The sequence below is a fragment of the Coffea arabica genome, chromosome 2e (genome assembly GCF_036785885.1).
Source record: "Coffea arabica cultivar ET-39 chromosome 2e, Coffea Arabica ET-39 HiFi, whole genome shotgun sequence".
NCBI lineage: Eukaryota > Viridiplantae > Streptophyta > Magnoliopsida > Gentianales > Rubiaceae > Coffea > Coffea arabica.
Window position 1 is genome coordinate 13,338,528 of NC_092313.1, and position 20,959 is coordinate 13,359,486.

The 20,959-nt window shown below is 35.3% G+C and overlaps 2 protein-coding genes and 3 non-coding genes across 5 annotated transcripts; all 5 read right to left on the reverse strand.

Annotated features, from left to right (window-relative positions):
* Positions 1-1,384: 1,384 nt before the first annotated feature.
* On the reverse strand, positions 1,385-5,311 carry LOC113731063 (U-box domain-containing protein 45). The gene is made up of 2 exons (XM_027256104.2): positions 4,735-5,311; positions 1,385-2,398 (listed from the first exon to the last, which is right to left on the reverse strand). Exons 1-2 carry the CDS (start codon positions 5,172-5,174, stop codon positions 1,552-1,554), a joined length of 1,287 nt encoding a protein of 428 aa, XP_027111905.1. The 5' UTR covers positions 5,175-5,311; the 3' UTR covers positions 1,385-1,551.
* An 8,559-nt stretch (positions 5,312-13,870) lies between these two features.
* On the reverse strand, positions 13,871-13,941 carry TRNAG-GCC (transfer RNA glycine (anticodon GCC)). Its single transcript has one exon. It is a non-coding gene; the product is annotated as a tRNA-Gly (tRNA).
* A 124-nt stretch (positions 13,942-14,065) lies between these two features.
* Positions 14,066-14,136, reverse strand: TRNAG-GCC (transfer RNA glycine (anticodon GCC)). Its single transcript has one exon. It is a non-coding gene; the product is annotated as a tRNA-Gly (tRNA).
* A 125-nt stretch (positions 14,137-14,261) lies between these two features.
* Positions 14,262-14,332, reverse strand: TRNAG-GCC (transfer RNA glycine (anticodon GCC)). Its single transcript has one exon. It is a non-coding gene; the product is annotated as a tRNA-Gly (tRNA).
* A 554-nt stretch (positions 14,333-14,886) lies between these two features.
* On the reverse strand, positions 14,887-18,801 carry LOC113731064 (transcription factor bHLH30). Its single transcript, XM_027256105.2, has 2 exons — positions 17,683-18,801; positions 14,887-15,697 (listed from the first exon to the last, which is right to left on the reverse strand). Exons 1-2 carry the CDS (start codon positions 18,004-18,006, stop codon positions 15,218-15,220), a joined length of 804 nt encoding a protein of 267 aa, XP_027111906.1. The 5' UTR covers positions 18,007-18,801; the 3' UTR covers positions 14,887-15,217.
* Between the last annotated feature and the right edge of the window lie 2,158 nt (positions 18,802-20,959).

The following is a 20,959-nucleotide window of genomic DNA, read 5'->3' on the forward strand; positions in this document are numbered from 1 at the left end:
TTATATTCTTTTTTGCTTTTGTATTTAGAATATAGATTATATTCTTATTTGCTTTTGTTTTTAGAATATAGATTTTTTAATAGCCAAAAAAAGTTAAAATACATATAATTTACCAAAAAAAAAAGTTGTTTTAACTCATTCTGATTAAATTCTATGATCACTCTGTGTAATCAAATTTTGTAAAATTTAAAACAACAAGAACAAGACATGAGAAAAGATACCAAAAATTCATTAACGAAGAATTTACAAGTACTTTTTATGGTATTAACAAAGCTTGTTGGATCTACTGTCCATGATATCTAGGCTTCACATTCCAAATTATATACTACTTTTTTTGGGAGGACCAAAAACAACATTTTGTTTTCTCTATATCTCAACCAAGCTATGTACGCAATAATGATTGTGTGGTTGATTTAGCTTTGACATAATTTTTTTTTAAATTACTCCGATAATAGAATTTGTTTTTGCGTGGAATTGATACTACATTGTTGCAATGTTGTAACTTATTTTAATTTGATTTCTCTCTCTCTCTCCATATATATATATATATATATATATATATATATGTATGTATATATGTGGATGAGATTGTTTTTCAAGTGATTTATTAGTTTCTTAATGAAATTCTACCATTCAATTTGGAACCAAGAAAAGAAATAAATAGATGATGCTGCAAATTACAAACGGTGCTTGTCCACAACAACTGGGCTGGTGAATTGGGCTTTGTCAGCCCAGATTAGTTGCAGATCCAAATCAATCATGTACTCCGGACCCCTACATGCCCAAAAACTGGTGTTCGAGCTTTAGCCCAGCATAAATTAGCTCGAAATGAATTGAGTCTTTTATTTTATCGTCGTTATGTAGACTAAATGGGAATAAAATTAGAAAATGGCAAGGATACTCAGAAAATCATTTAATCCTTTTTACCATTTCTTTTCACTTAACTCTAAATGAGATTGAATGAACCGATTAAACCAAAAATAAACTTCTAATTCATCTTAATTTCTCGTGAGAATTTTAGAACACTGGTGGTGACGGATGCAAGCCGTTCAACACAGTGCTCATTTTTTTATAATGATTTTGGATAGGAAAGGTACTTTATCTGTTGTGATGGAATAAAGTTAGAACACTGAAATTAGGTTTCGTATTTCTATAATATGAAGGAAAGTCTTTTCGACCCTAAAATCAGGGTCTCACGAGTTGAATTTTCTCTGACTCAAACCAATTTGTGCAAATCTTATGGTGTAGAGAGTTTTGCTTAGTGCACATGTATAAACGCAATGGTGTACGTATCGAACTCGAGCACATTTTTCCTGTTCAAAGTTGGAATCTTTTAAAGACGAAAGGCTAACATCCTCAGGTTGCTTATCTACAGGCAAAAAGAGACTGAAGCTCTTCTCAAAAGAGTGTATTCTCATGGGAGCTGAGCTGATGCTTTATCCTTTTCTTCTCTTAGAAAAGTTCCCTCATGTCCCATTCTTGGGGGAATTGCTGATAACAGTATACTATCCTAGCGGAAGGAAAACAATAATCGACCTTTGCATAAACCCCTTAATAAGGCAAGCTTTTAGAACTCGAACTTAATACCAAGGCCTTTAACCCTGAAGAATTTCCAGCACCATTGGCTCTTCGAGTGATCGTCTCCATATTTTTGTACAAGCTTTCTTTGACAATATTCTTCATGAATTTCTTCCCTTCATCAACACCCCTTTTATTTACAGGCGATCCAATCGACAATCTTCCCACCTGTGGCCCTGAATGAGGCCCCATTCTCTTTTGCCTCTCATCCTTGAACCACTGCAATAGCTTCAGAGCTCTTTTCTGAGCCAAAGGGCTCCCTAACAAAGCTACTTCAAGAAGGACAGGTACTATTCCTGCCCTGGCCATTTTCTGTCTTTGCACGGAGCTCTGATGGGCTAAAATCATCAAAACGTATGCCGATAACTCTTGACATTTTGGTTTCTCCTCCCATGCCAGAATTTCAATCAAATTTTCTGGCACCATCGGACTGCTTTCCAATGCCTTCCTCCCGGTCGAAGTCACCACCAAATTTCCTAATGTTGCAAGGGATTTTTCTGACGCTTCACCTACTGAAGACAGCCTCAGCAGAGTATTAACCACCCCACTTGCTACTAAATTGCCAGCATTGTCTAGTACTGAGGACAGATTGTACAAGGTCCCCAAGCATGATATTTTTGTCTCGATACTTGAACATGAATCAAGAATGGAGACTACAAAAGGAATAATTCTTGCTGAAGAGACAGGGAATTGAATGCTTGATAGGGATGACAAAGACGAGAGCAAATGTGCAAAATCTTGAAATGCTGATTCATCTAATAGGTCTATTTTTTTGGGCAGTTTTGATAAGATTCCTGACTCCACCATGAGCAACTTGTTCCTGAAAATCAGAACAGACAAAGTTGATGAATTAAATACTGCAACAACCTCCGATTTCTGTCCACTGTAACTTTCAAAACCTTTAAGAAATAAAATAGCTTGATTTTGGAGGATTGTTCAAGGCGTCATCACTTTGAAAAACTGCTTGCAAAACAAATAGGAAAATGGGGCTGGGGAATGGGGTCACAACAAAACTACATATTTGTGGGGTCTTTCTATAGTGTGGAGTTGGGGTCCAAATTCAACAACCAGAAGAAAAAATATCAATTGGTATGTGGCAGTCTAGAAGTCAATGAGGTTAGGATTCTTCAATGCACATCTGAGCCTTGGAAATCAGGTCAATAAAAGCAGAGTTATTATATTCCCTACACAGATAGGATGACATCTGAGTTCTCTGGGGAAGGAATTATTTGCATTTCCAACTTTTTTTCTACTAGTGTGCACTGTGGAATTTGTTGTGCAGTCGCCAGTGGGAAGCAATCAGCATCTTGCAGCTTCATAATTCATTGCTTAAGTTAAAATCGATTACCTACTAACAAGAAGTGGTTATAAATCAGCTTCTTCTTCTTTTGTGATGGGTAATTAGTTCTCCTGCGGGCATTGTCATAGGAAAGTTGGCCAAGAAATTGGAAGTCATGACTGCATAACTCAAGAGTCACCAATGAATCACATGAATACTAACTCTTACTTGACTTAAAAAGCAGAAATAGATAGATATTGAGTAACTGAAAATAGAGGGATTTTGAGAGGAGGATTTTTATGGTCAACATGAGAAGGCTTGGACTTGGACTACTTGGGAATTGTGAAATGATCATTATTGGAAAGAGTTCTGTTTTTCTTTCGTTTCTTTAGGATGAGAATTTGGAGAAGAATATAGCAAGTTGCAAGGTAGTGGACACCGGACACACAAACTAACAAATGAATTCGTTTTTTGGCAGAAGACTGATCTAATGGCCACCCAAGACTTCTCTATGATTCTAGCCATTTCAGCCAAAACCACCCTCAAGTTTCCACGAGCAATCTGTATGGTCAAAATTGGGCACTGGGCTCCATGTTGGTTCGACACCTTTTATATTGAGGCAGTTCCTCCTCCAATGATCTCTTGCCACAATATGTCCACTAGCTTATCTGATTTCAATTTTGGCTGCACAATGTTTTTTTTTTATTATTTTTTTCTTATATCCATCAAATTCCCAACACCCTTCTTACCCCAAATTGTCAAACACAAGATACGATCTCTAATACGAGATTATTTAAAATAATTAGCATAGCACTTTTTTTACATCGTGACATAGGAGAGATAAAAAAAAATATTAAAAAATTTATTTACGATACAAGTAAATAATTTTTGTACAAATAATTCCTATTCAAACACACTCTGTATTATAGAATCTATGTTCACTAACTTTAACACCTAACTTGTCACAGTCACTTTGAAAACCAACGGGCCAATTGAATTAAGAACCAAATGAAAAAATTGAAGTGACAGAAAAGAGGGCAGGTTTATGTGGTTGGCATGAGTCCATTCCTAATACAAGTAATTAGTATATTTTGTTCGTTTTAGTGATTCCCTGCCTTAAGCTGAAAGATCACGGGCAAGTACTATACCAACTAAAACCTATTTTCCATCTTGATGAAATTTCCATATTGCATCTATCCATGTCTCGAAAAATAGTTAAAGCATCACAAGTTAATACTCAATGTGGTTGAAAATCAACCATAATACAAAATGCGTTTACTCGTATGACTTTGGACTTAGTGGTGCAAAAGGAATAGTATGTTTGTAAAAGATTTGTGGTTGGGTGGGGGCCAACATTTTGATTTGCAATCAAATTCTTGCGCAATACCTTTGACTAAATTTGGGAGAAGTTTTGGCTCGAACTCTGTTTTGGTCCGTGATTTTAATGGAACCAAAATTGAAGCAAAAAAAAAAAAAAAAAACTGCAAAGTACCAATAGAAAACCAAAAAAAAAGATGGCCTAGATCGAGATGGCTATATTGCTGAAACTTAGACAGCAGGCATATCTAGTTCATTCCTGCAGCTGTATATTGTTTTTTCCGTTTAAGTACAAAAGGAGTAAGTTATGCAGTTTAGTTAATATAGCTTTCAAGGGTTCGGTTTTTTTGTCTTTCACTATATCTAAAACACCACAAAAAAAAACAGATTATGCAGATTAAAATGCCCCTTAACGAGCCTGGCCTAACACAACCCAAAAAAAAAAAAAGGGCAGAATACCAAAAATGAAATTAGATTTTCTTATCAAAATTCGAGAAACTAAAACCATAATTAAAACACAAATGACAATATCAGAATTTTTGACTGATTATTAAACTTACGTGAAAGAGCCATTTGCTAGCTCAATTAAGGCTTGAACAAATCTCTGCCTCTCCACCACCTCTGATTCGATCATAGCAACCAAAGGCTGTATAATTCCAAGCTCACCCATTGATTTCCTTGTCTTCAAATCTTCTTTTGCTATTCTCTTAATCTCCTTAGCTGCCAACTCTTTTTCTTCCCACCTCCCAAAATGAAGTCCCTTTACAGACCTTTGCAAAACCACCCAACCATCTTGGTCATTCTCTTTCTCCATCCCTTCTTTTTCTATCTTCCCTTCTTTCTTACTCGCGCTACTTAAATCCCTCAATTTTTCTGAGTGATCCGGTGCTTTATACTGTTTCTTGGCAGTTCTGAGGAGGAGGAATCGTCTGATTTTGGTGAAGAAACGTATCTTTGTGTAGGTAAAGAACCAACTAGTTGTTGAAGATTGATCAGACATGTTTGGTTTTTGTGAAGGAGACGTATGATATATGAGTAAGAAAGAATCGCAGTGGGATTGAGTGAAACTTATGTGGGGCTTATCAACCTTGTTTTGAATAAGGTATTGATGTCTGACTTTGGAGGCTAAAAAAGAATGGAATCAAGACAAAGAAGAAGAGGACTTTGCAGGTGAAAACAAAGAGAGCAGACTAGAGTTGAGAGCACATGCAGACTCACAAAACTGTCCCTTAAATGCATGGTGAAAGGTTTTTTTTAATTAAAATCGAGAATTTTAGAGGTCCATTGATTGTATCGAAAATAAAAGACTAGTTTCTTGGAATTGGGGCAGATATAGTTGAGTTAATTACATTTAGGTACAGTTATTATATATTGTCCATAATTTGATGCCCGCTCACACAAACAATTATATTCGTACATTTGAGTTAGTGTGCAGGTCTAAAATTTATAAGTACAATAAAAGTATATAAAAATACACCATATTGTATAATAAATAATACAACAAGCAGATAATTGTACCAAAATTTTCAACCGCCCCTATCCTTGGTCTTAGTTTCTTGATATCCCAAAATTGCCCTAGTGTTTTTGTTGATTTTTCCATTTGGTTTCTCCAATGTGTGTGTATGTTTATCCTTCTTTATTTGTTCCTTTTTTTTTTCTCTGGACCCATCTGACGTCAATAACCTAACCCTTATTGCCTACAGGTAATCTTTTACAAGTTTCTTTTGACGCAAATACCTAAATATCAGTTATGACAACTAACAAATACATATTTTTCAAGACATGAGATGAATTTTCACCATCTAGATCATTAATTTACCTATTAAAATATCACCCATTTTAATGTAAGGTTCCAACGTCACAATTCCACCTTTGTCTAAAATGCGAATAATAGAGTAAGGATAAAGTGTGACAGCAGTGTTTCCTTTATACTATCAAATACGATAACATATTATTGCTATCGCTGATTCAATCTTAGAACAGTATCAGGAAATTCTTAGGGGAATTAGTGAATATCATAGCATGGCACGATTAGTTAAAGCTTGTGTGGCTATGAAGCATGCTTATGTGAAAAATTTCCTAGGGGAATTAGTGAGGGATGACCTAATATACTCTATGGAAGTTAGATGCCAAGTTTCAACTCTCAAATGAAGGCTAATGAATAAATGGTTCTTAATTCAGTTATTTGGAGGGGAACCTAACTTTTGGGACCATGGTATACAGATGTAGACGGAAGCTAAGGATAGGATAAATACCTAACTGTTCATTTTGGCAATTAATTTAAGTAATAGTACATTTTAATGCAGCATTTGTCGACTATTCCTGAATTGTCTCCCTAAGTTGAAGGGCACCCCATCATGGTTGTTCCTCAATCACAAATCAAGATTTGTGAATCTTGAATCTTAGTTGTTGATCAGATGGGATCTATCTATTGCTTTGATGAACATTGATTGTGATAGGTCATAATTTGTTGCTAAATTTATAATTATTTTTCCCTTGATTTTTAGCCAAATATTGTTTTAATTGTCGGATTCTACTTATATTTGGTATTTTATATTAATTGCAGGGCATTGGAGTAAAAAGTGCTAAAAAGAGGTAATTTTCTTGGAGTTGATTGTCAAGCGCAAGTGTTCCAATTCAAGATGGAGTCTACGTGGAGCATTGGTTGAAGATTAGGAAAATGCCACCTTTTATTAAATGTTTTATTAGGGAATAATTAGCATTATTTTATTAGAAGGTTTCCCTTTTTCAATTAGAATTGGAGTTTTAATTCTTTTGCGGGCCTTTATTTAGTGGAGGCCAAGATATTAGTACTTGATAGGAAACAAAGCAAATGAGAGGAAAAGAAGCCGGATCCTGCGGGATGAGGACTCAGCTAGGGATCTCACGTGATTACTACTTGGCCAGGGAATAAGAAAAGGGAAGGAGGCGGCCGCTTGGCTCTCGGCTCCGCAGAGTAGTTCTTTTACTATCGAACATTGACGCAATTTTGTGGAGGGGACTTGCGTGAGTTACTCTCAATGAAGAGTAACTAATCTTGTTTTCTAGTCAAGGGGACAACTAAAGATTTGGCTCAATAATAACTGTGAGATCTGAATTATTTTAACTACTTCCTTCATTTGTTGGTATTTGTGTGTTTTCTGCTTTTAATTGTTGGTATAGCTATCGTGTATGATTGAATAGGTGCGCAATATTTAATTATTCACGTAGGCTATTTGCTAATTAGGGGTAGTTGAATCCGTAATTGTTCGATTACCTCTGTCCCGGTAGCAACCGGCATAATAGGGTTTATGTTAGGGAAACATACGATCTAATTTAAACAAACCCTCGTAGCGTGTTTGTTAGTTAGGGTTGAGCTTTTCTAATTATGCAATCTAGAAATTAAATCCTACGGTCGTACCTAGGGTTGTTTTCGGGTTAGAGAAATAGTTAACGATCGTACCTTAACTGTCGAGAAATTAAGGAAAGATTGGTTGTTTATCGCGTGTATGACAGCTATAACCAATCTATTAATAAATGTTGGAATTATCTATGAATCGATGATCAGTGCATGAACCATTTCTGAAGTATATCCTTGGCTAGAGTTTCCCCAATTATTTCTGTTAATTAAATTATTTTCGCATTTGATTTATTTAGTTCATTAGCATTTAATCCTAAAATCCCCCATTTATCTTGACTCTAAAGGAAATAAATTTCTCCCCAATCCCTGTGGATTCGACCCTACTCACCACTATATACAAAATCTGTATTTTTCTTGAGTAGGTAATTATTATTGCACAGGCTCGATACCTGTCAGATTGCAAGATGGAATCTGCAGGGTGCATCTTGTTCTATGTTCCTAGAAATTCGGTGTATAATTTCAAGTAATTAGTGCCAGTAGCCGACCTTCCACATTGCAGGATTCAGACAAGTGTGAAATCTTGGGATTGTACTTTAATGTGTTGGGAGAGACTTATGTTGTGAAATTCAGGCTTGATATAATAGCTCGATTGATAAAATATATATATATATATATATAGATTTTCCCTGTGCACTGTTTATTGTAATTCTCAAAGGTACCCTGGTAAATCTCTCGAAGCCTAGTTGCATTAATGGGAAGAATTATACTCAAGGGTTATTTAGACTTTACCTACGAATGCTTCTAGGGTTTACTTTGTGCCATGTTTTGCTTCGCATACTCTAAAACCTTGAGAGTGTTGGTTTGTAAAGAAAAGTGAGAGAAAATGAAGATAAATTGGTCATTTTTTTCCTTTGTGTTTGTTTGTTTAGCTAGACAGTTAAAAAATGTTCCAGCACTTTTTCTCATTTTCTAGTATTCGTGTTTTGCAATATTTATAAGATTTTGAATAAAAAGTTATTAGTTAGACCATAAATTTTTCAACAAAGTTTTCTTGTCAAATAACACAAACAAGAAAGTGCAATTTTTTCTTTCTTTTGCTTCACTTTCTTTCACTCTACTTTCTTACATAACCTCCCTTCTCTATAGAAGTCCACATGACGTGCTGTAAAGAGTATTTGCCCCTCATTCGTAATAGATGTTTAATTCTTACTTTCATCCTTTTTCCTTCTCAATTTCTCCTTTCGTTCCTCTCCTCCTAGTAATTGACAAATGAAAGAAACCTAAAAGTTGTCAAATACCCGGGTAGAAAAAATTCATTCTGAACTGAATTACTGTGTCGTTCCACAGTTTCACCGAGTCTGTTTGGTTATCAAGATATGCAAAAAAAATTATCAAATTTTGTTCTGCTTACATGATAAATATATACTTTTTTCAAGTAATCTCCCATCCCAATGGACCACTATCTTCCAAACAAACTCTCAATAAGATCATCTTTTTTTTTTTTTTTGCAGTATCTAAAGATACCATCCTTAGTCCTTGGACAAGAAAACGTTCCGGCTGCATGACTAATGAGTAATTCGAACTAGGAAAAGCATTCAAATCGAGAGAAACATTGCAAAAGTAGAAAAATACATGTTCTCTCTACCATCTGTACATGAAAATAGTTGATACATTTAAAGCTCATTAATTAACTACTGAATCAATTTGTCTCACATATGTAGAGTATAGATTTTAGAACAGACAAAAGGAGCAGAAACCGGAAAAAAAAAAAAACTTGCATCGTATTACAATGACGCAGCAGAAACATGACCATACGTGTTGGAACATGAAATATATATAAAGGAGAATGGAACAAATTTGCTCCTGATTCAAGTGGCAAACCATTTATCGTCAAATACTTTGATGTTCCCTTGTTTTTATTTGTTCTATGAACTCTGTAATTTGAATAGCACAAATAAAAAAAAATGTAATGAGAACTGGGGGATGACCTATTAGCTAGTAGTAATTCCGTTGTTAAGGGTTCCGAAACCTTTTCTAGTTTGATTCTAATTTCTTAACGGTTTTTTAATTAATATAATAATGGTTAAGTAGTTTGAAGGTCTGTGAAAATTAGCGCAAAAATCACTTGATTATAAAAAAGAGGACGGGAAATAACCTCTTTTATTACAGTGACATATCTTTGGTAAGGGTTATTTATCTTTCTCAAAGAAAACAACCAGCTAGGGATACAAAACATAAAACTGTTTGCTACAAACTTTTGAAGGTAAAACTTTGGGCTTCTTTAAATGAATTCCCTAAAGCATTATTAAGCAAAGTCTTATTCTAATTCTTACATTTGAAAAAGAGCAATTATGCCTCTTGACATTTCTCTAGTTTTTTCAAACATGTTAACTGACCATATACGCTCATGCTTCTCTTCTTTTCCTGCTTCAAACACGTTTGTTGAATATGCTTCTTTGCAGCTAGAAAAAGTTATGCAATCTAAGCCTTAAAGTGGCAAAAAAAAAATCACTTGCTATATTGCTAAAATTCAGAACAGCATTACATAGCTATTTTCAGCACTATCCAACAAATTCCATTCTTGTTCCTAGGAAACAACCTCGGAAAGTCGATAACAGAGAAGTTAACCTCATCCTTAGCATTTAATTGACCAGCCATGCCTATCACAGGACATCAAAGAGCACCATATATGATGCACTACCCGATCACTAAGAATGACTCTATTCCAATTTGTTGATAATTTTCAGTGGAACTGCAATTTGATGGCCTTTCCTATATCTAATGGCTGGTAATTTCCATCTTGGATTTCCACTCAATCATGCCTTTCTTTCCATTTTCAGCCGTCGGGTCTAATTCTTCCACATGTAGAAATTAGAATAGTTGCCTGCTGGCGTGCCTCATCTACCATATGGTTTGTGGTTGATGATAACACATATGGTACTTGGTGCTTTTTCGAGGTGTACTTCCACAAATAGAAGATTGGCCTAATGGGATATCAGAACAGCCAATTATTAAGGAGTCTTGATCCAAACCCACCTGATCATTGATAATTTTCATTTGTGTTTTATTGTCAGAGGTAAATCAAATTAATTTAGTAACGTACAATTATCTATTACTATTCATGGTCTATTGTTATCAAAATACGCGATTGTTGGAGGCTATATTGTTTCATAATCCTATTCTCGGATTCTAACTTTTTTTTGCCCTTTATGGTTTTGTGGTCGTTGGGTAGGGAGTTGAGAGAGGGAAAGCCATAAAATAAAGGGACAGTTGAGATCACTAAGAGATAAAAAGGAAAATAAAAAAAAATAAGATGAAGAATAATGAAATTGCTGTTTTATTTATATTGAGGAATTACTTCAACCAACTTGTTCATCCATTTTTTATAAGATATCAATTAGGTCAAAAAAAAAAAAATTCAGGACAAGATTATTTTTGTATTGTATTGCAGTACACATATATGTAAATATAAATGTACACATATATAAGTTGTGAAGAACTAATAATTAAATAGGACTGCAATATCAATTTTTGAGGGACTGCAATATCAATCTTCAAGTAGTTTCTCTGTAGGGGGAAATGCTGCTGTACCGTATAAATTTCCAGCGTCGCCAGATAACCCTACATATCTTTCCATTGGCAGTTCATTAATCTCATATCTAAAGTTATGACACCAAAATTTTGACACGTAGTGCTAAACTTGAGGAGCAGTTTTTTTGGCAATCGAGTGGAACAATTGATGGACTAAATTGGACCAAAGGGCCAATATTTGGATTTGCAAATGTTAAAACGAAAATAAAAATTTGATGTCGCTCAATCTGAGCTACAAAATGGCAATCGCAGGTGCCCTTGATCCTTAAAGCTACCTAGGGTATGGTCTGAAAAACGCAATGCTAGCGTATGAAAAAGGAACTCAAATTGGACCCTCCACCAGATACACTAGGCGAAGTTGACATGTTTAGATCAGAGGCTTACGCTTTAACCTCCACAACTAACCTTAGCATTACCAACATGGAGCGTATAATTTTAATTGGATGGAAGGAGCCACTTTTGCAATTGAAAATGATGTTTTATGAATTTTTCCTATTTGTTGTTAGTGTATACAATTATTTCTTAAATTTCAATCATTGAAATTCTTTAACTATTGTAGTGGCTAGAAAATTCTTTGTTTACTAGAATTTTGAGTGCGTTGATATCGTTATGGTTGGTGGAGAGATAGGGTACATGGACTGCGTTTTATCGTACAAGGGAAAATGTTAGTACTTGATTATGCTATTAGTGCAATCAACTTATGTATTAAATCTCATAAACCCAAAAAAAAAAAAAAAGAACCGTAAATTACTTTGTTCGAAGAAATAAGTTTAGAACTATCGTGCAAGAACAAAGATTTCATCTTCTAAATACTATGTTAGTGAGCTTGAAATTCTGCATTTAATCTTTGAGGAAAGGGGAAAAAACCTTATTGGAAGACATAAGTTTAAAACTATCATGCAAGAACGAATATACTATCTTCTACACACCGTGTTAATGAACTTGAAAAAAAAAAAAGAGAAATAAAGAAAGTGCTAATGCACTAGAAATTACTCGTGTAGCTCCATACTTTTTAATAATTCTCAGTTGAAGAGAAACTTCGAATGTTACAAAGGGAAGAGAAATTGGGAGAGTTTGAAAGTTGGAATAGAGACATGACTAGGGCTGCAAACGAGCCGAGCCGAGTCGAGTTTTGAGCTAATTGAGCCGAGCCTCGACTAAATTTTACCAAGCTCGAGCTCGAGCTCGACGAGCCGGCAAATTTCGAGCTCGAGCTCGACTCGAATCAAGTCGAGCCGAGCTCGAGCTCGAGCTCGAGTTCGAAAAAAAATAAAAAATAATTATTTTATTTTTTAAAAAATAAATAAAATAATATTTTTTTCTTAATAAATAATAAAATATTAAGGATATATACGTAATTTTACTATGAAAATAAAAAATAAAAATAAAAATATATAATATACGTAATTTTATTATTAAATAAAAATAAAAATAAAAAAAATATATATACCCAAGCTCGCGAGCCGGCTCGCGAGCTAACGAGCTTAATATTTTGAGCCCGAGCTCGAGCTCGAGCTCGAGTTTGACTCGAGCCGGCTCGAGCTCGACTCGAACTCGATTAATATCGAGCTCGACTCGAGCTTGACTCGAGCCGCTCGCGAGCGGCTCGATTCATTTGCAGCCCTAGACATGACAATCATGAAAAGCCCTTCAGATTAGACATCCACAAAACTGGCACAGAGAAGAGGAAAGTATGAAAGATGTCTTCTCAGTTTTCATGCAAATGGATTAGTTGCAGTAGATGATCAACCAGAGTTCGTGTTTGACCTGGACTTTGAAAATCAAAGGCTAGCCCTCCCAAGTTAATGCTATATGACCCAACTGAGAGTTTCTAATATGGGTACTTACGTTCTCAAAGCCACAGTGGGTATGTTTAGATGACAAATTATCCCAAACAATATTTTACTTGTATTATAAACACATTTTTCAACTCATCTTTTTATATTTTCAATCATCTTTTTATCTCGCATACATCACATCATAAAAAGTACTACAGTAATTATTCTAAATAATATTTTAAATAATACTCTATCTAAACAAACCCAATGGCTCGTCTCATACCTCCATGCATGGCGAGTGGCAACCATCTAGGGGTTGATCCCTTTCCCCCACAAAAGTGCCTTAGGATATATTTTTGTAAGTGTAAGCAGGAAGTCTAAATTCGGGAGTTCGGGATCTCTCATTTATATTCTTTTCTCTCGTACCATCCAATTCATCAAATGCTTTAGGACTTTAAATTTTAAAGCTGTGAAATTTCTATACATTTTAGAATGAAAAATCTAGTAAAAAGAAAGAATAAAGAAAGAAAGAAAGGAGTGCGATTAGGGCTATGATGTATAGAAATGGCTCAATTTCGTTTATTTGTTATGAGGAACACTTTTAAATTTTAATGATTCTTATTGAAATCCGAAAAGTATTATTTGGTGTACTCAAATAAAACAAATACGAGGTGTGAATAACCCATAATTCCTCTCTCTTCATAAATCAAATATTTGAGGGTGCATTTGCAGAATTTATTTTCTTGGAAATTCCTGATAACCGAACTATTTTAGTAAATCAGGATTTGTATAAAAGCTCTAAAAACAATATGAGAGAAGGATGATGACTCATAGCCATAGGTCAAAGGTATCAAATTCAGATCTCATACCCAAGTAGTGAGAGTTCATGTCAGTAGGTTCGGAGCCCCTTGTTTCTTGCAAAGGAGACTAGCAATATAACCCAGCATAGACGAAGAACAAGCCAGAGGCCCGACGCCCAAAAAGACATGCAGCAGCCGGGAATCGAACCCGGGTCTGTACCGTGGCAGGGTACTATTCTACCACTAGACCACTGGTGCTTCATGTGGGTTAGTATCATTAATGTAGATCGGAGCTCCTTGTTTCTTGCAAAAGAGAGTAGAAATATAACCCAGCAGAGACAAAGAAGAAGAATAAGCCAGAGGCCCTAAGCCCAAAAAGACATGCACCAGCCGGGAATCGAACCCGGGTCTGTACCGTGGCAGGGTACTATTCTACCACTAGACCACTGGTGCTTCATGTGGGTAAGTGTCAGTAATGTAGGTTCGCAGCCCCTTGTTTCTTGCAAAAGAGAGTAGAAATATAACCCAGCAGAGGCAAAGAAGAAGAATAAGCCAGAGGCCCTAAGCCCAAAAAGACATGCACCAGCCGGGAATCGAACCCGGGTCTGTACCGTGGCAGGGTACTATTCTACCACTAGACCACTGGTGCGTCATGCTAGTAAGTGCTTTTCATAAAATGGACAATGTAATAAATTTGTTTCATACTACAATGAATCTCCCATTTTGAAGAAACTTTGATGAAATTAGTTGGTGGCTAAATATAAGTATCTAATATGCAATATTTCTTGAAACTTAGACACGGCTATGATTTTCCTTTAGTTTATTTCTTAATAAAATATTTTATTAGAGAGAGTACTTGTAGCCTGTATTATGAATTTGGTTGCAAAACCACAGATTGTTTAGCATTTTACTATTTTTTTTAGTTAAAATTTCACACTTCTTTCGGTGGAACAAATTGATTTTTCTTTTCAGTGCACAGGCAGTTGAACAAGGAAGTGCTGCGCATTAGCATGGAGAAGAAAATGGAGAAAAGAACAGAAGCAAATTGGTTCAAGCAATCCTCTTGTGCAGGAAAGATATGTTTCTTTCTTTCATCCATATTCTCAAATGGAGAAGTTAATCATGATTGTTAATTATCAGTCTTCAGAGGCAAATTAATGATAAAATAAATTCAGGGTTTGATGGAAAGCTAAATACAGGAGGTTTAGTGCAAACCATTATAGTAAACTTCCATTAGCAATTGGTATTTACATCATACACTTAGCAGCAAAAGCAACTCTTCTTCATCCTGTCCTCTTTTACATTTATCTCAAATTATTTCCTTCCGTTTCTTTTCTCTTCCAATTGAGCTGGATCTCACACACTAAGGTGCTGGTGTTGTATATAACAGACCAGCATTATACTACTGATAGACATACATCTCAAGGCTAAAAAAGGTCCTCAAGGTATACTTGTATGTATAGAGCATCAGGCCAACATATGCTAGCATGAGCTTAACAGTAATAGTAATAATATCACAGCAGCATTATAACTTTCACGATGATGAGCATGAAGACACAAAGTAAGAAACCCTTTGCCTCTTGTTCGAGTACATTGTTTGTGGCAAACAGTCTGTCGATTCAGCAAACTTATCCAAGATGGAACTCAAAGCCTGGTGGACAGAGTTCACGAGCTGTTTGCGATCCTCGGCACTGCCAATGTCCCCTCTTCTGCTGCTGGTGAAGAATAATACATTCATCAGGCGGCCTCCCAAGGTCGAGATTTCAGACCTCATCAAAGTCAGAGGAAGAGATCCAATTGCCTTCTTCAAATCAGACAGGAGGCCAGGCCTATAATCGCAGCACAGAGATGCCTTGAAATTAAAAGTTCCTTCTACTGATATCTCATCAAGCTGCTCAACTCTAACTTCATCCGAGTCCAGTGGAATGCAGAAACTTTCACTAATTTGTGTTGTAGTTTTCTGCAGTTGCTTCACTTGGCTAATAACTTTGGCCAGTAGCGTTGCCTTGTCCATCTGCAAACCAACTATTTAAGTCAGATTTTAGCTAGAAATACTTTTGTATACGAAACAACTACACTTGATGGGACAAATTAGCAGGAACACCAAGAAATGAAACACAAGCACTGCCAATCACAAGCTAACAAGGACCGGATCATTCTTAAATGTAGTGCTTCTATTCTATTGGTACATATCCAGAAGGAATATTCTTGCAATCTCAGCAACCAAAATCGAGTGAACAAGAGATTTGCTTTTTGAGTTCTGGTGTGTTTTCTGAAAAAGCTTAATCTTTCTCATGTATTAACTCTACCAAAATCCTCAATCCTTATCAATTCAACGGTACCCAGATCCTAGAATACAGATATTGAAAACATTACTAGCTTCATTCACACAAGACTACAACTGAAGGGTCCAGATCCTTAAGAATAGCAAGAACCTTCATTGATATGATTCTCTTATTTTATTTTTTTTCTAGAGGGTACTTTTGTCCTCAATAGGTGGGGGAATTACAGATCTAGCTCAGTATCTTGTGGTTATAGCTGACCCTGGCAATAGTACAAAAAATATTGGGTTGCTGTGTTCAGCCAATTCTACAGTGTATTTTTAGTTTATGGTTTTTTTTCAGAATTAAGCCAAGAAATAGTGAAAATATCCAGTTTACATATGTGATTTCACCACATGTTTCAAAATTACAAAAGTCAACTTGTCTTATTAAACAAATACAGAGCATTAAATAAGATTAGCAAGCAGGTAAAAGCTGATTAGTTGGCTTATTTGATGAGCTAATATCTACCGTCTTTCACTTAGTCTAAGCTGTACAAATGGACAAAATTTGGAAGCATTAAACAAGAGCACGATAATAGCTCCATACTTCTCTGGACATGATTGAATGAAACAAGTAATTAATAAGTTAGGCGGCTTTATCAAGTCAAAATTTTCAGCTATGAAAGACAATGTGAAAGCTGCTTGTGCATGACAACAGGTTTGAAGCCGTGAAGATGACAATGTTCAGTGATTATTGCCATAATACATTTAACTATCCTTTTATGAAGTCAAAGTAGATGCATGCAAGCCATACAAAAATAAATTAGTCAAGAAACTATGTCACACCAGCTGATATCACCCTAGCAACCAATCAGATACTTGTTTATACTCAGCTGCCTAACTTAAAGTTTGATATTGAAAAACACTATATATTTTTCAGTTAGGCACAACAATATTTAGAGAACTTCTACACCTTATAAAAGCTGTACATAAGAACTTATCTTCCTGCTAAGGAAAGGCCCTTCCCAGACAGCCCTTGGTAGTTCAAGGCGCTAACAATTTCACAATTCCTTTTCTCAAAAAGATCTGAGGAAAGGAGATAAATTTTGGCCACAACCTTGCATAATCTCAAACATCGCTGTCTAACATTTATAAATTCTGGTTAAAGACTGTTATCATCATAATTATTTTTTCTAACTGAGAAGCATGATTAACCAACTAGTTTCATCAAAGTCAACTTTCCCTGCTCTGTATTTGCGGATGTTGTAACAGTTACCAAAACATTACAGGTATGACTGTACTTGCCTATACATTATGGCAGAGAATAAACACCAAATGAAGATGGTATTCAAACTGGATAGGTCATGCTATGATGGATTGGAATTGGGCCATAATGGAAGCACATACACACATAGAAGTCAGATTTTCCAAACTAAGATTTACGAGAGTCTGCAAATTAACTTCAGATATGATGCCATCAGTTCATGATCTTAACAAACTGATGATAACAATCAAGAACCAGAATCAACTACCAATATCATCGATCTGTGAATATTAAGCAGAGTAAAGATGAACTAAAAAGATCTGACAATAGAATCTTAAACTTCTGATGGTAATATTAACGGAATGCAGACATCACCCAAGCTGCTTATTTCAAAACCAAACGAAAATATCATAAATTAAAGACCAATTGGAACCATTATTCAAAATTATATTGCGAAAGAACTGGTGCTAACCTTTTCATTAGGAGGGACAAGGCCACGAAGCGTTGCCAGATGAGCGTTAATCCTCTCTCTTCTCCGCCTTTCTGCCTCACTGTGGCTTTTCAAAGCTGCGATAGTTTTAGCTTCCGATGTCTCACCTTTCTTCCCTACTCTCCCACAGGACTTCACTAACTCCCCTCTCTCACCATCCAACACCAAGGATTGTGATCCCGACATAGACTTACTTCCCAAATTCCCACCAATCCCACCTATATCTCCTGGAAACTGATCAAACTGCCTTGCACAATCTTCACCAATAGTACTTCTTTTAACTGGAGCTTCAGAATACAAGCTCATGCTCTAAAGTCTACTCCCAGCACAAGCACTAGATAGGCGTATATGCTAGTGAAATATATAATTTCTGCCTCAAAAAACCAGAACTTTGAGCTATTTGGTTCAAGAAACTACACAAACAAGTGTGTGTGCTAATATATGATTTCGACAGCAAGGCCTTATTTTGATCAAATTCCAAGATTCAGTTTTTGGAATTCCAACAAAATGAACAAATATCAATCTTTTCTTCTACAACAAGAAGAATTGTATATCACTAGCATCGACTTCTCATCTATTCACCAACCCTTTTGGATTTCACCTCCTAACAACACAAAGTTACAACAATTGTGTGTTCTTGTGTGTGTTTTTGGGTGATTGACGTACTAAAACTAATATCTAAGGATCAAGGCCAGGAGGGCGAGTGGAAGGAGCAAACCAGAGAGAAAGCACTCGGGAGAAGCTGCAGCAGCTGGTAGTTGAGCCTGAACCTGAGTCCAATGTTAAAATCATAACTTCCATCTAGGAGAAAGAAGAAGACAAATTTGTGGGGGGCTGAGTTTTGGGGTAAAATAGATAATATATCAGCAGCAAGGAAACATCCACATTTTCTTCTTTATGATCTTGAATTGGAGCATTTCGATGAACTTTTTTGTTTGAATGTTTATGACCCAGTTGAGAGAATCGATGAAAATACAAAGAAAAGAATCCAAAACCAACAAACTCAACCCAGAATTTTCTACCCAAAGTAGAGTATACCACGTGTATATGAAGAGACAAATCCAACGGATTTGTAGTCTACTTCGTAGAAGTAGTTAGTTTGTGGAGAGTTGGGAAAAGGGTAATTTATAGATGGGGAAGGTCAGAGCGGTTGTTTTATTTTCATAAATTATTGTGTTACGAATTCAGGCTGGGCAAAAAGTTAATGTAGGTGAATAAAATATTTTTTTACGTATATTTAATATACTAATATAATATAATGTACAAAAAAAAATATAATACGTATAATAATCGAACAAAAAAGGCACAAGAAAATTGTATTGTCTCCGCTCCCTTAAACCCAACTCGATTAGTCGAGATATTAATTAAAGAGTACAAGATCATTAGTTTAACTTTCAAATTTTCATCCCTCTTTTTCTTAAAAGGCTTTAGAGTTGCCTTTTTATCCAAAAATAGAAAAATGAATTCTTGACAAAAGATTAATTTTTTTTCAATTTTGACTTGTCAAATATTTGTTTAGGTGATAGGTTCTAAGTCTGTGCATATATACGAGGGTAAAAGAAAAGGAAGAAGGTTTTCAAATTGGAATACAAGTTATGTTTCATGTATTTATGCTGCATATGTAAAATATTGCCACACGATTAAGGTGATGATTGGTTAAAAGAAAAAGAAAAAGAAAAAAAGAGGTAAAAGATGTGAGAAAATAAACAAACTCTTTTTTTTTAAGTGCAAAGTTTTGAATCGAGAATTTTTTATTTATAATTCTTTTCACTTTACCACGCAATCTAGTCCTCCTACCCAAAAATAAACAAACTTGCTCGTTAGGCATGTGAGCCACGATAGGCTTTAAAAGTTAAAACTCCTTCAATAGCTTTCAAGAATTGAAAAATAGATTATTGTCTTCATTAAGCAACTTATATTCACATACATTATTAAAACATGAGTAAATTTTATATACATCGACGGTGTATATATTATTACGATTGGATATACGATAATATGTAAAATTTGATGTTCAAATTCAAATTCGAATTATATGTCATGCATTTAATGAAAGTATATACACTATTAGTATATAGAAGATTAATGGTGATGGTTATAATTCTATTAAAATGGTGAGATAATTTTAGAAATTTCTCCTGAAATTTCTAACAAATTTATTGAGCACTCTTGAAGCTTCAAAATGTACACTAACCTCCCTTGTCCCTTTAAATTATAATACTAGATTTGACATTATAATTAAATCCCTAGTTTGGTATTCTTACATCAAGAATGAGTCTTAGAATTTTTTTCTTCTTTTTTCCTTCTTACTATCATTACCAAATGTCGAACTAGTTACCATTCTTGACAAAGTTAATTTAAATGGCATCCAATGCTTTGTTGGATATACTCCAAAATTTCAAATTATAACCCCTTTTTAATTTAATGAGCCTTCTAGTAATGATGTTAGGCTATGAGACTAGGTGGTGAGAAGAAGAGTTAAATTTGGGGACGGAACCAACGGTACGAGTACGACCAATTTCTAAGTACGGATGGCATTATATAAATAGTTTTTCAGCCCTGAGGTCATGGCGAGACTAGGGCTGCAAACGAGCCGAGCCGAGTCGAGCTTTGAGCTAATCGAGCCGAGCCTCGACTAAATTTTACCAAGCTCGAGCTCGACGAGCCGGCAAATTTCGAGCTCGAGCTCGACTCGAATCAAGTCGAGCCGAGCTCGAGCTCGAGCTCGAGCTCGAAAAAAAATAAAAAATAATTATTTTATTTTTAAAAAAATAAATAAAATAATATTTTTTTCTTAATAAATAATAAAATATTAAGGATATATACGTAATTTTACTATGAAAATAAAAAATAAAAAAATATATATATAATATACGTAATTTTATTATTAAATAAAAAATAAAAATAAAAAATATATATATATACCCAAGCTCGCGAGCCGGCTCGCGAGCTAACGAGCTTAATATTTTGAGCTCGAGCTCGAGCTCGAGTTTGACTCGAGCCGGCTCGAGCTCGACTCGAGCTTGACTCGAGCCGCTCGCGAGCGGCTCGCAAGCGGCTCGATTCGTTTGCAGCCCTAGGCGAGACACATAGCTGAGACTCGTTATTTTGCTGTTATGTTTGTATATTTTTTCTTTGTTAGATATAGTAGTTATGTGTGTGAGTATGTGTTTTTTCCTAATTACACAGATAAACATGACCTTGAAATCAGGTTATCTAACATCCTTAATATAGCATTAATCAGTGAGTAATGCCTAAA